At 34.0% G+C, this 15,019-nt stretch overlaps 1 protein-coding gene across 1 annotated transcript in view; it reads left to right on the forward strand.

The window, feature by feature from the left end:
• The window catches only part of LOC136026542 (metabotropic glutamate receptor-like), a 344,543-nt gene that overhangs the window by 253,236 nt on the left and 76,288 nt on the right, over nucleotides 1-15,019 (forward strand). Inside the window, exons 10-11 of the mRNA XM_065703226.1 lie at nucleotides 4,369-4,538; nucleotides 10,078-10,180. Coding sequence (XP_065559298.1) covers nucleotides 4,369-4,538; nucleotides 10,078-10,180 — 273 coding nt within the window. The remainder of the gene's footprint in view (nucleotides 1-4,368; nucleotides 4,539-10,077; nucleotides 10,181-15,019) is intronic.

The raw sequence follows: 15,019 nt of genomic DNA on the forward strand, positions 1-15,019 counted from the left end.
TTTTAAATACATAAGTTTCATCAGGTTTAGTCTTACCCATCAAAAGTTACAAGCCTGGGAAAAATTATTTATTTTAGAAAATAGGGAGAAACACCCCCTAAAAATTATAAAATATTAACGAAAATCACACCATCAAATTCAGCGTATCAGAAAACCCTACTATAGAAGTTTCAAGCTCCTATTTACATAAATGTGGAATTTTGTATTTGTTGCCAGAAGACACATCACGGATGCGTGTTTGATTGTTTTTTTCCCAGGGGTGATCGTATCAACGCAGTGGTCCTAGAATGTCACAAGAGGGCTCATTCTTACGGAAGCTAAACGTTCTAGTGCCATTTTTAAATGACCAAAAACTTGGAGGGTACATAGACCCCCTCCCACGCACATTTTCCCCAAAGTCACTGGATCAAAATTTGAGATAGCTATTCTGTTCAAATTAGTCAAACACCTAATAATTATGTCTTTGGGAACGACTTAATCCTCCATAGTCCCCGGAGGAGAGGCTACAAGTTACAAATTTTGACCATTGTTTACATATAGTAATGGTTATCATGAAGTGTACAGACGTTTTCAGGGGTGCTTTTTCACGTTTTGGTGGGGGTGGGTGGGGGAGAGGGTTACATGAGGAGATCTGTCCATGGAGAAACTATTACGAGGGAAGCAAATTTCCATGAAGGGGGCGCAGGATTTCCTAGTATTATTTTAAAAAAAAATGAGAAAATAAATTTAAAAAAAAATTCACCTGGAAGTGTACAATGGAATCAAAATGGAATGTTTAGTAATAACAAGTTTCCTCGAAAAATGGGGATACCAAATTTAAAGTCAGAAGCGTAATTATTCTAAGATTTTTCACCCTTTCCTGTAATCTTGACAATAATCCTGCTCTTTTTTTCGTTTAAGACTGCACTATTGAAAAAGCATATCGCTTTCGATAAAGCTTAGGTGACATTCAAGTTTCTTAGAGGTTTAAAAGGGAGGATTCGCTTCCCCCCTCTTTGCGGAAGTTCTTATTTGTCAACCTTATTTGTCTTATTTATTGATATTTGTGTGTGTTTTTATTTGTCACAACGTCAACAAAAAAAGAAAAAAAGAAAATCACCATATTAGCCAAGATTACTGAAAAGAACTAATGACTGTAGAACGACAGCTTAATATAGATTAATATAGCTTAATATAGATTACTTAATATAGATTAATATTATTAATACAGGTTACAGCTTAATATAGAACGACAGCTTAATATAGATTACTTAATATAGATTAATATAGATAACGACAGCTTAATATAGATTATATTATTAATATAGATATTGAGTAATATAGATTACTTAATACGTATTAACATTCATTCCTGAAAGTTTAAATAATTTTGGATTTATTAGCGCAATAAAAGTAAAAACGTTTTTAAAAGTATTTTGTTTTCAATAAAGCGCAAACAACATTCTGGTCTTTAAAAAGCTTAGGAGGCGTTAGCCCTGCTACTGTTTGTGGTAATTTATGTTCGTTTTGAGTTTTAGTGGAGTATGTTTTAACTAATTGTAGTTTAAATAAATTAGAATCAAGACCTTCATTCCTGAAAGTTTCAGTAATTTTGGATTTATTAGCGCAATAAAAGTAAAAACATTTTAAAATTATTTTATTTCAATAAAGCCCAAATAATATTCTGGTCTTTAGAAAGCTTAGGGGGCGTTAGCACTGCTACTGTTTGTGATAATTTCTGTTCGTTTTGAGTTTTAGTGAAATATCTTTTAACTAATTGTAGTTTAAATAAATTAGGATCAAGATCTTGGCTTTCTAAATATATTTTGGATAAAATATTGCTACAAATTTTAATGATTAGTGTACTATAGAGCTTCTGATGGAACTGTGTGGTGGAATCTTTGTGCTCATGAGGAAAAGTTCTAATTTGTTGTTCAAAAAAGGACATCATAAATCAATGCAGCCCGATTTGTTTCCAGTTGAGGTTCCCTTGATTCTGAAACATAAATTGAAGTGGCTTCAAGTTCTGATATTGTAATCAGATCAATATAAAAAGAAAATTTCATGCTAAGAATCAATGCAATCATTTTTCAATTCAAACAGTTTTTTATCCTTATTTTTGTTACCCTTGGCCCCTCTATGTCGAAATTTAAAATTTGCCTTATCTTTTCGTTTAATGTTTTATGAAGTTTCAACTACGTTCCTGAAGTCGTTAATTTACACTCTTAGCCGTACCTCAGATATTGCAGGTATGCTCTTTTGACAGCTTAGATCTGTATATTTTCTTACAATTAATTTCAATTTCTTCCTGAAAATTCCCTGAAACTTAGTATCCTTAGCCGTTCCCGAGATGTTGCAAGTACACCCTTTTGACAATTTAGACGCACAAAGAGTTTTTTGTCTTACCTCAAAATTCACTGGAAGTTTCAAGTTAATGCTCTTAGTTTATCGTGATATTTTACAGGTGTGCCCTTTTGACCACTTGGATACATACAATTTCTTTTGGTTTAGTTCAACACTCCCCCGCCCCAGTATCCCATAAAAGTGCCAACTTAATACCCTTTGTGTCTCCAGAAATATTGCAAGTACGCCTTTTACCACCTGGATGTGCATAGTGTCTTCTGATGTAGCTCAACATTTTCTAGATATTCCCTGAAATTTTCAAATTGATACTCTAATAAGGATATAAAAAACATCCACTTTTAACTTCAAGGATGCACATCGTGTCTTTTGCTGTAGTTCAACATTCTTCTTAGACCTTCTCTGAACGTTTGAAGTTAACACACTTAGTAGTTCCTGGGATATTGCAGGTTCACCCCTTTAGACAACCTGAATAAACATAGTGTCCTTTGATTTAGTTCAAAATTCCCTTCAATGTTCCCTGAAATTTTAAACTTAATTCTCTTGGTTGTTCCAGAGATATCGAATATTCGCCTCTTAGACAATGGTGCACATAGTATTTTGATTTAGCTAAAAGATCCTAAGCGTTCAATGAATATTTCAAATTGGTGCCCTTAGTTGTTTTTGTAATATTGTAAATACACCCTTTCGACAACACTTGCAGATAGTGGATTTTAGCATAGTTCAACAGCATCATCAACATTCCCTAAAAATTTACTTTAATAGGCTCAATTTAATTGAAGACTCTGGTATCAAAAAGGTCCCGCTTTTCTAATATCAAACCCTGCATTAAAACAACGGGCAACTTGCATACTTTACAGCCCATACCCCAGGGGCTGTTGAGGGTCATTTGGGGTTTGAGTACAGGATAGTGAGGAAAAAGAGGACATGAGATGAGTACAGTTGCCCTCAAATCTCTTTAGACACTAAAAAATTGCACTAAAACTTTCAATTTACAATCGAATAAGCCCGCTTCGAAATTTTTATGACGGCTAAAAAGGTTCTCTCTAAAGAAATTTCGTCCATACGAAGTGGATTAGGGGAAAAAAAAATATGCATTGAAGCCAAATCACTCTTTACATAGTCAGGCCTATGACTACACTAATTAAGACGAAATTTTGGAGAACGAGGAAGCCTTATCAGCCTTCATATTTCAAAAGGCAGCATATTGTACAATATAAGATTTTCAGAAGAGCGTGAAAACGGAAAAATATGGTTTTGGTTTGTAATGATGTAAAAACTACGAAGTGGAATAATTTCTATATTCTAGAAAGTGAAGTATAGCTCATTTTGAAAAAACAAAACTAATCATCTTGAGAAGTGACTAAGATGTGATGGAATGGACTGGACCAGTCGATTATGCATATTTCCCTCAATATGGTAAATCATAAATATCTCTTTGTAAAAAGTGTTACCTAACTCCGTAGACAAACGTGGTTGCTGTTGTATCATTTGTTGAGCAAAACACAGAAGAAAATAGGTTTTCAGAATTGTCAAACGGACAGTTGGGTGTATAAAGAAGGTTTTTGAACCTTAAAATAAGACGAATAAATTTTGCATTTAAAGCACTAAAATTAATGTATTTCCGTTTCTGAGAAACAATATATAAAGCATTCTAGCAAATGAAACCTTATTATCCTCTTGAGACCAACAAAAACATTTATAAAATTAGTAGATTACACATATTCCCATGCATATGGTGGATTAGAAATCTCACTTTGATTAAAAGTGTTACATTACGGCGAATTCTAAGTATGCTCTTATAGTAAATAAGTCAAAATTCTGGTTTTCTTTACCTGAAAAATAGAGTTGAAGACATTTGCTTTTATTATTATGAAAAAAACTTCTTCCAAAAATAGTTTTCAAACAGAAATTGTAGCATTATTTCTCGTATTCATTTTAGTTTTTGAATTATCCGTTATTGAATTATTCATTGTAATGTTATTAAATTGATTATTTGCATTTCAGTGAATCGATTTTTTATTTCAGGCATCTGGCAGAGAATTGAGCTTTATGTTACTTTTTGGTATACTAATATGCTACCTAAACACGTTCATATTGCTCGCGAAGCCATCTACTCTAACTTGTTCTCTTCAGCGAGTTGGAATCGGCATTGGGTTTTCTCTCACATATGCAGCCCTGTTTACAAAAACAAACAGGTAAGTCGGTGTTGCCCGATTCGGCTAGTTTACAGCCATTGGGATGGCGCATTTAGCAAATGAAATTCATAAGAAGTAGCCCGATTGGATATTTTTTTTTATTTAAAGTCGGTTTAATCAAAAAACAGAAAAGAGTAAAAACTTTGGCTGGTTTTTAGGCCTAGTTTTTAGTAGGCCCAAACTTTTGTAGTTTGGGCTAATGGTTTCTGAAATTTGGCCTATTGTAACACAAGGAATCTTTGCAGACGCGAATTCAATATTTGTACTAACATTTTGCTTAGCATTATATTTTAGCAACAAAAATTATCAAACATGAATAGAACATGAATCTACTGTATAGATTATTTTATACCTGGGTTGCAACCAGAGTTTGCCACTGAAAAGATGTTGAAACGTATAACTTTTTCTTGTTGCTTAACTTGACAACATAACAAACAGTAAATCGTTAAAGATGAGATATACAATACAAAACTGTTACCACGGGCTCTACATAGGATTAAATACATAAAACAGGAAATTCAAGCGAAACTCAAAGCTTTGGCGCATCTTAAAATGTAAAGGGGCTATTCAAACATAGGAGGTTGCCCTTTTTGCAGCCACCTTTCGCTCATTACGCTAAACTTTGAATTTCTGGCCCAATTCTCTAAGGACAGCTGGTGAAACACCAGGGCCATTAAATTTAAGCACAAAAGTCTTTTAAGCAAATACAAATCTTTAGCATAAAGAATGGAGGGAGGTCAAGAGACGGGTAACCCCACTAATGTATAAATTAATTCTTGTTTTTTGTTAAGTTTTAATGGTGTGTTTATTTTCATACGAAAAAAACTTGCTGTTAATACCGTGCCCACCGTTACCCTAAATGAGACAAGAGCTACCAACTTTTAAAATCAGACTCAATAAATAAAAATTTACCTTTTGTAGAACTATGTTTCATATATATATATATATATATATATATATATATATATATATATATATATATATATATATATATATATATATATATATATATATATATATATATATATATATATATATATATATATATATATATATATATATATATATATATATATATATATATATATATATATATATATATATATATATACATATATATATATATATATATATATATATATATATATATATATATATATATATATATATATATATATATATATATATATATATAGTTTGAAATTACCACTAGAAACGGTAAGAAGTTACATATTAATTTCTGTACCCCTCCCTCTAAACCTTCTGTATTTATCTTAAGGTTCCCCAGTACAAGAAAAAAAAACCACATAGAAGGGATCTTTCAACTTCTCAACCCCCTATCCTTTGTCACACATTCCTTTAAAATTGACTGCTCTAGGATAAGATAGGTTGGATTGCGCTAGACACTAAAGGTCCAAAACGGCGGAGCTGATCTCCGTTTCGAGGCCCTTTAGGAAGGAAGATTAATAGAAGTTGAGTGCCAGGCACCCTGTGCTCTAGAACAGGAGTAATTGGAATTGTATGGCAAGATTAGTTTTACTATATTTGGAGAATGGAAGAGCTTTCTATATACATTTGCTTTAAACAGTGCGATTTTTAGTTTCAATTTTTAGAAAGGCAATCGGTTACAACCCTATTGGGCTCAAATGCTTTCGGCATTGCTCTATACAACTTCAGCATAAGGGACGGAATGTTAAGAAGAGGGTAATCCGCCTCATATGTGAAATAATTTCTGCTCGCTTTACTTTTAAATGCCACTCATAACCTTTATTTTAAATAAAGCTTTTTCTTTGATCAAACAGTTCGTGGTAACGAACTGTAGTAAGGAGCGACCCGGCTCAATAGTAACCGAAACTCTAAAAGACAGAATTTTTATACCAATAATTACATCAAAAGAATCGCATTTTAATACTTATTTTAAATATAAAAGTTTCATCAAGATTAGTCTCACCCATCAAAAGTTACGAGCCTCAGATAATCTGCCTCATTTTAGAAAATAGGGGGAAACACCCCCTAAAAGTCATACAATCGTAACGAAAATCACACTGTCAGATTCAGTGTATCAGAGAACCTTACTGTAGAAGTTTCAAGCTTCTACAAAAATGTGGAATTTCGCATTCTTTGCCAGAAGACAAATCACGGATGCGTGTTTATTTTTTTTTTCCGCATGGGTGATTGTATCGATTCAGTGGTCCTAGAATGTCGCGAGAGGGCTCATTCTAATGGAAATTAAAAGTTCTAGTGCCCTTTTTAAGTGACCAAAAAATTGGAGGGCACCTAGGTCCCCTCCCATGCTCATTTTTCCCCAAAATCACCGGATCAAACTTCCGAGATAGCCACTTTATTCACCATAGTCGAAAAACGTATTAACTATGTCTTTGGGTACGACTTACTCCCCCACAGTCCCCATGGGAGGGGGCTGCAAGTTACAAACTTTGACCTGTGTTTACATATAGTAATGGTTACTGGGAAGTGTACAGACGTTTTCAGGGGTATTGGGGGGAGAGTTGAGGGGGGCTCCGTCGGAGGATCCTTCCATGGAGGAACTTCTCATGGGGGAAGAGACTTTCAATGAAGGGGGCGCAGGGTTTTCTAGCAGTATTTAAAAAGCAATGAAAAAATATGATAAGTTTTTTCTACTGAAAGTGAAGAGCAGCATTAAAACGTAAAACGAACAGAAATTATAACGCATATGAGGGGTTTACCTCTTCTAATGCCTCGCTCTTTACATTAAAGTATTTTTAATAATTTCAACTATTTATTCTACAGCCTTTGTGATTCAGGGGTCATTCTTAAGGAACTGTGACAAAATTTAAGCTTTAGTGCAAAGAGCGAGGTGTCGACGAGGGGTGAACCCCCTCATATATGCAATAAAAATATACGAATATAGAAGTTTGTTACGAAAGTTAATTCGTAATTTGAGTATAGTTTCTATTGATGAAAACGTTCGTAAAAAAATAAATGTTCTCGTTGCCTTTTTAAGTAATCAAAGAATTGGAGGGCAACTGGGCCTCCTCCCTCACTCCTTTTTTCTCAAAATCTTCCGAATAAAACTATGAGAAAGCTAATTAACCAAAAAAAAAAATTAAAATACAAACTTCGTTTTAATTCTTTATTTGCGGAGAGCCAAGATCTCTCCGCATGCATTAATTCAAAAACGTCCAGAAATTAAATTAAAAAAAACAGTTTTTTACTGTTTTAAAAAGTAGAGTTAAGAGAAAGAGTCAAACTTTAGCGTAAAGAGTGGGGCGTTGAGGAAGAAAATCCCCTTTCATATAAGGAGTAATTTCGGTTCGTTTTAAGTTTTAAAGTCGCTCCTTACTTTCGTTTAAAAACACTTGTTTTTTTATTTAATTTATATACAGGATAGGATACCAAACACAGGGCCTGTATGAGAACACGAAACAGTTTTGTAAAAGTACCAGAAATATGAGGGGGAAACCCTAAAAATACAAACTTCATAAAATGTAATCACATGTCATAAAGAATTGAAGAGCTAGAAAACAATTTTTAATAAAACTTTTATGGCGGCAACCACACTGCAAATGTTTCTACTATTTACTAATTTACTATTTACTATTTACTATTACTTATTTACTATTACTTATTACTTTATTACTTATTACTTATTTACTTAATAACTTATTTACTATTTTCTACTATTTACTATTTACTATTTACTAATTTTAGTCTGAGAGTCTTATAGAATTATGAATGATTTACATATCATTTTACTGGAACCCCACCTTTCTCTGACACATCCAAATTTTGTAAATCAGGGTCAGCATTTATACTAAATTAGCAAGGTGTAATTTTTCTTTCTTGATCATTTTAAGTGAAAGAGGGTCACTTCAAGTTACAGGGGGGTCTCGTTCTAATTGTAATACAAAGCTCCCTGGCGAAATCTGTGGAAGGTAAACAGGAAGGGTGTGCGAAAACACAGGATGGTTGGCCTCCAATTCCCCATCACAGTTCCAGACTGAAGGGCCAAGAAACGGAGATCAGCACCGCCGGTAAGGGCGAAGAGCTTTCCTCGCTCTCATTACCCTGGGCGTTCACTTAACCCCTCTACCTCAATGGAATCAGATAAAAATTTCTAGCCAGCAATTTTTATCAGAACAAGCCTAATCAAATGGTCCAATAAATATGTCACTTGAAAGGGTCTCGTTCTAATTGGAATATGAAGCTACCTGGCGAAATCTGTGGAAGGTAAACAGGAAGGGTGTGCGAAAACACAGGATGGTTGGCCTCCAATTCCCCATCATAGTTCCATATTGAAGGACCAAGAAACGGAGATCATCACTGCCGGTAAGGGTAAAGAGCTTTCCTCGCTCTCATTACCCTGGGTGTTCACTTAACCCCCCTCCCCCAATGGAATCAGATAAAAATTTCTAGCCAGCAATTTTTATCAGAACAAGCCTAATCAAATGGTCCAATAAATATGTCACTTGAAAGGGACTTGATTTTCAAAGCCCCAGGGATAACTTGCACAAATTATGCTAGTTCCCTTAATGTCATAGCGGGAAACGGCCAGTGTGTTTGATCTTAGCTTGTTTGATCAGTTTGAAACTCTAAGGAATTGTTCCATGGGCATAAGAAAACGAATTTGTCGTTGGGAAGAAAAGAATGTTTGGGAGCTACATGTTTTTGGTCAAGGCTGAAGGAGCTTGGTGCAGGGCTAGACTTTTTGTCTTTGGTCAGTTAGAAAGTTACTATCGTAAATACCTGGGCCAAGAAAACCTTGATGTAAATATTAGATTGGGAACACAGGTCCCCCAAAAATAGAGCCCAATAAAGGCAAAAAAAAATTCGGTTGACTTGAAACTTCTGTTCTTAAGTTTCCTAGACTAAGGGAACACTAATGCACAAGAGAATAAATGGTTTTCTCTAAAATAGCGTCTGAAAAAGGGCAAAAAAAATTTCTGAACGGCTTGAAACTTACATCTGTGAGTAACTTGCCCAGGGTCATCCAAATACAAAATACATTCGCAGCTGTGGGACGTGGTTCTAGTTTGGGCCATTGGTCCACCTGAAAACTGGACCCAAACGGGCAAACGATCATATGTCCCTAAGACAAAGAACTCTAATTTACAAAAATAAAATTTCTTTGGGGCAATAGAATGTCCAAAAAAGAGGCCTGCGAATGACATAGACCTGCGGGTAATTGAATTAACAGGTCATTGGGCCCATTGTTCCTAAATAAATTAGAAGAATTTACCTGAAAAGTAAGCCCAGGAGAGCACCCAAAAACCCATCTTTATCCGAATGTTTAAAAACTTACAACCAAAAGTTTCTTGGTTGAGTAACCTTAACATGCAAAATAAATTTTTGCTCGGGGAATTTGCCCCTAAAATAGTGCCAAAAATCGTCGAGAACGTTTCCCGGTGGGCTTGAAACTTATGTCCTCTTGTTGGTCGGCCAGAGTTGCATAAACTGATAAATTGATCTTAGTAAATTAAAATCACTTAACGATTTTAATGATCGTTGATTTTTTTGATTAATGATTAATGATTTGATTATTGATTAACTTTTTTTCCAGGATTTCAAGAATATTTAATGCAGCATCAACGTCAGCTAAAAGACCAGAATTTATTAGCCCGAAGTCCCAGGTTGCAATAACCTGCTCTTTAGTTGCAGTTCAGGTAAACAGTAGTTTTAATTATCTTTACTTCAGGTATTCATTAATATAGTTACCTAGAATTACTTTATACTTGCTACCAATCACTAATCTGAAAAGAGTCATATGATGCTATATAACGGGTAATCGAAGCTAGTGTTTTTACTAACTTCGACAATCTTTTATAATCGGAGTTAGTAGGTTTTTGGAAGCTACCTTAGGGTAAATGGGGGTATTGGTTTTCTATGCCTGAAAGTTGCCGAGGGTTGTGATGCAACAGAGCCCCTGTTTAACTGAACCCCATGCAACTTAACCTTTTTAACTGTATCCTCGTTCAACTAAAACCCCGTTTAACTCATTCCCCTGTGCAGCTCAAATCCCATTAAACTCAAGCCCATTCACCTCAACCCTCATTGAACTGAACCCCATTTGACTGAATCCTCGTACGACTGAACTCCCGCTTTACTAGGCCTCAACCTAAGAATAGGTGGAAACCAGCACTGACTCGGGAAGAAGCTCGGAATTTGTTTCTCGCTTCATACCCAGTTTCTTACTTGTATTAACTATCTGGCTAATCATTACCTCGCTCTTAATGCCAAAGTTCTTATTACTTTAAAAAGAAGATTTGTGCCAAAGAGTCAAACTTTAGTCTAAAGAGTGAGCCTAAGAACGGGGGAACCCCTTTCATATACAGAATAATTTCTGTTCGTTCTAAGCTTTAATATTACTTCTTACTTTCAATTGAAAAAACTTGTATTTTAATTTATTACAGTTTAGGGTCCCTGAAGACGAGCGTCACACGTATAATGTTAGGTGGAGAGACGGTCTTGGTGCATTGGACGCTTCACATGAAACTTTAACGAGTTTTGATAGTTGATGCCAATTACCTGGGCAACATCGAATTTTTTTGGCTTTCCCTTCGCTTGTTAAAAATTCCCAACCCCCTAACCAACGGCCTTTTTATAGACTAATAAACATATAAACACTTTTCGAAGCCTGTTCTCTATCAGCATGAAATTTAACTGAAATTGTTTGCGTAAGAGATAATTTAAAAAAAAAACATCTTTCTTTTCACCAAGTGAATTTCGGTCCACTGGTACCTGAAATAGTTGGACTAGCTTTAGAACTTCAAAATTCAGAATGTAAGATCAGAAGCTCAACGACTCTCACTCTTAAATTGTATCCCCATTTGAAGAATTATGCTAAATTCCAAATTTTCAGTTATTACAAGAAAAAAAATTAGTCATCCCAAGGCATGCCTGCTCTTTACTACTCGGTGAAAATCTTGTAGAGCAGCTCGTTCTCCCATGTGTGAAACAAATGCACCTTGCCACACATTTTCATACCAAACATGATTCGCTTAGTACCATGCATTACAGGCACGTATCCTAGATTTTAATAAAATCATAATCATAATTTTTAATTCATAAAAAAGACAATTTTCTTTTAACAAAAATTCAAGAGAATTTTAGATTTCGATTTATCTTTATTTCCTGTTTCTGCATTCTGCTCACGACTATATAAAACCCCACCAAAGGATTGTGTTTTCTTAAAAGCATTTCTTTTCACGGAAGAAACTCGATTTTCTTTGTCAACAACCAAAGAGATAGGGAATTCTTAGCAAACACATTGTCTTGTGAGATACAATAGAAGGATTTAGATAGAAAAGAGAAGAGATGAGAGAAAGATGACCTCAAAAAGGTAGAGAAAGAAAAAAGCGAAAATAAAATAGAACAGAGAGGAGAATAGGGTGTAGCGGGAATATAAGACCGTAGAGAAAGAGAGAGATTACTTGTAAAATACGTTTATGGTACCAGGTGGGATTACATTATATGCTTTACGGTACAAGAACAAGGAAACAGAACGATTATTTAAAAATCTGTTTATGGTAATGGCAAAGATTGTGGTATATGGTTTAAGATCCAAGAACATAGAGAAAGAGAAAGATTACTTGTAAAATATGTTTATGGTACCAGCAGGGATTACGGTATATGCTTTACTGTACAAGAACAAGGAAACAGAGAGATTATTTGAAAATTTGTTTATGGTAATGGCAAAGATTGTGGTATATGGTTTACGATGCAAGAACATAGAGAAAGAGAAAGAGTACTTCTAAAACATGTTTGGTACCAGCAGGGAGTACGGTATGTGCTTTACGGTACAACAACAAGGAAACATAGAGATTATTTGAAAATCTGTTTATGGTAATGGCAAAGATTGTGGTATATGGTTTAAGATCCAAGAACATAGACACGGAGAGATCACTTCTAAAATCTGTTTATGATGATGAAAAGGATTGTGGAATATGGTTTACGGTGCAAGACCATAGAGAAAGAGAAAACTTACTTGTAAAATAAGTTTATGGTACCAGCAGGAGTTGCGGTATATGCTTTATTGGGCTAGAACAGAAAAACAAAGAAATTACTTCCGAAATATGTTGCTTGCAAATGTTGTAGCTCAAAAACCTTTTGCTTTTTTTTTCCTTTAATATTTTTCAGAAGCTAGCCAATCAGGCTTTGAACAGATGAGTTATTTATCTTTCCAAAAACTGTATTTCCTTATCAGTCTAGATTTGTCACTCAGCATTAATTAATTCGTTTTTAAAATATGTGGCTATTTTCTTTTCAGAAATAAGGCATGATGTGGCTTACGAAAATACGTCACGAAAATAAACCAATAGAATTAAAGTATACTTTTCAACACAGAAGTATAGAACAGTATTCTATATTTTTCTGTTTTGCAAAAGATATAAAGAATATGGCATTGGACTTTACAGTTACTATCGGTGATGTTGATCTCCATTTTAAAGCCCCTCTTCTAAGAAGTGCAGTAGGGGGTTGGGCTCAGCCATCTTTCACTATCGCACATCTTTTTGTAAGACATTTTGTAAGAACATTAAAATCTGAGCAAGTTCATACAGTAGATTTAAAAATAGGAGTGAAATTTTCGTATTTTCGAAATTTTCCCGTATTTTTCAAGCTATATTAGTGAAATCGGAGAAAAGTGCCATGATCTAGACAAAACATAATTGGTTTTAATAATTGGAAAGGTGAGGGGTGACTCATTTGACAACAATTTCTGATTTATAATTCCCTGTTAAGACCCGCACTAATCAGAGGGTAGTGATCATCTCTTTTTGGCCTGGAATTCCCCTGTTGCACTAAGAGGCTTTGGGTCAGAATTTAGATCAGGTTTTGGGAAGCTTCCCAAGAGCTCCCTGTACCTCTTGGGAAAAAATCAAACCATTTTGATATTTATTTTTTATTTTTGATAATTTTTTTGATATGATGTCACTCAGTTTCCTAAAGAGTCCCTCGTTCTTTTCCCTCGGTTATTTACAGTTATCCATAAACTATGGGAACTTTGTAGTACAAATAATTTTATCCCTTATCATATAAAATATTTGGTTTTTGGGGGGAGGGGGTAGGGATGAAGGTAGAATATCAGCAAGGATCAATTTATGGTTTGCATAACGTTTTTATCTAGTGACAGTCTCACTGGTACCTTCTTATAAAGAGTCATTATCAATCCATCCACATTACTTTGTTGATTTTTCTCAGTACCTAAATTAGCAATTAGTGATCCCGGTTTTAGACACCTTTAATTTTTTGGTTATCGAAAATAAAAGACTGGCCCTAAAAATAAAATGCAATTGGTACCAAAGAACTAATTTTACTTTTTTTCCCTTTTACGTGTTACGATCTTTGATAGCCGACGATTTTAGAGAGCTAAAAACCCCATTAATCCTTTTCAGAACTGGCTATTTAAGAGAAGAAGAATCTTTCTGAGTGAAACTTTAGGTAAAAATCTTCAAATTACATTTTTCCCTTTTCTTATTAAAACTTATCTTTAGAAAATCCCCTTCTTACTCCTCTTGGGAAACTTTCACAATCAGTTATGTTGCGGAAAAGGTCCCAATTGCTTATTGAATTGGCTCGAGTAACGCCGTTCCTTGCAATTATTCAAGTTAGGTACTTCGTCAGTACTCTAACTTTTCTCACTAAAAATTGCGTTTCAGGCAAATATTTGTCTTAGTCCTGACGGAAAACTCTCAGAATCGTTTTGTCTTAAATAGTTCTATGTAATTAACTTTGACTGATGCTATTCACATGACCCCAGGGATATTCAACTCAGATACTTCGTCTGTTTGTAATTTACAAAATAGCATTTCTGCTCTGAAAATTGGTTTTATTGCCAGTTAAATGACATAAAAGCTAAGTTAAATTAAAAGACTGTCAAGGCAGACAAGTATCCTCAGTTATACAGTAATCGTTTAAACAGAGATTTATTCAAGTTCAAAGTATTGAACATGTTTAATTTTCATAGAATAACGAATAGTAAATTACATTGAATGATATTTCAAATAGGATTAAAAGCTACGTTAACACAGTAAGTGTAAAACTAGAATTTTTTTTACCATTTTTTCTTCAAAAACTTCAGTTAACAATTCATTATCAAACTGCGCGAATGCAGTGTTTGGAACCCAGCTAATTTTATTTTTTAAAATTTAAAATTTAATTTTAAATTTTAAATTAAAATTAAAATAAAATTTTAAATTTAAAATTTAATTTTAAATTTTAAATTAAAATTAAAATAAAATTTTTAATTTAAAATTTAAATTTAAAATTTTTATTTTGAATTTATTGCGCGTTTGCAGTTTTAGATGAGATAATATTATATTTTTCAGTGTTAATTTTATGTCGTAGTTCATAGAAGATATATCCAATACGTATTTTGAGCAAATAGGGCCGTTTACATTTAAGGTTTTAACACCCATGTTATGTGTGCATAAGCTTGAAAGAAGTTTACATGGTTCTGAGCATAGTATAGATATATACATGGTAATGCGACTTTGTTTTAATAA

This window comes from Artemia franciscana, chromosome 4, assembly GCF_032884065.1.
Source record: "Artemia franciscana chromosome 4, ASM3288406v1, whole genome shotgun sequence".
Taxonomy (NCBI): domain Eukaryota; kingdom Metazoa; phylum Arthropoda; class Branchiopoda; order Anostraca; family Artemiidae; genus Artemia; species Artemia franciscana.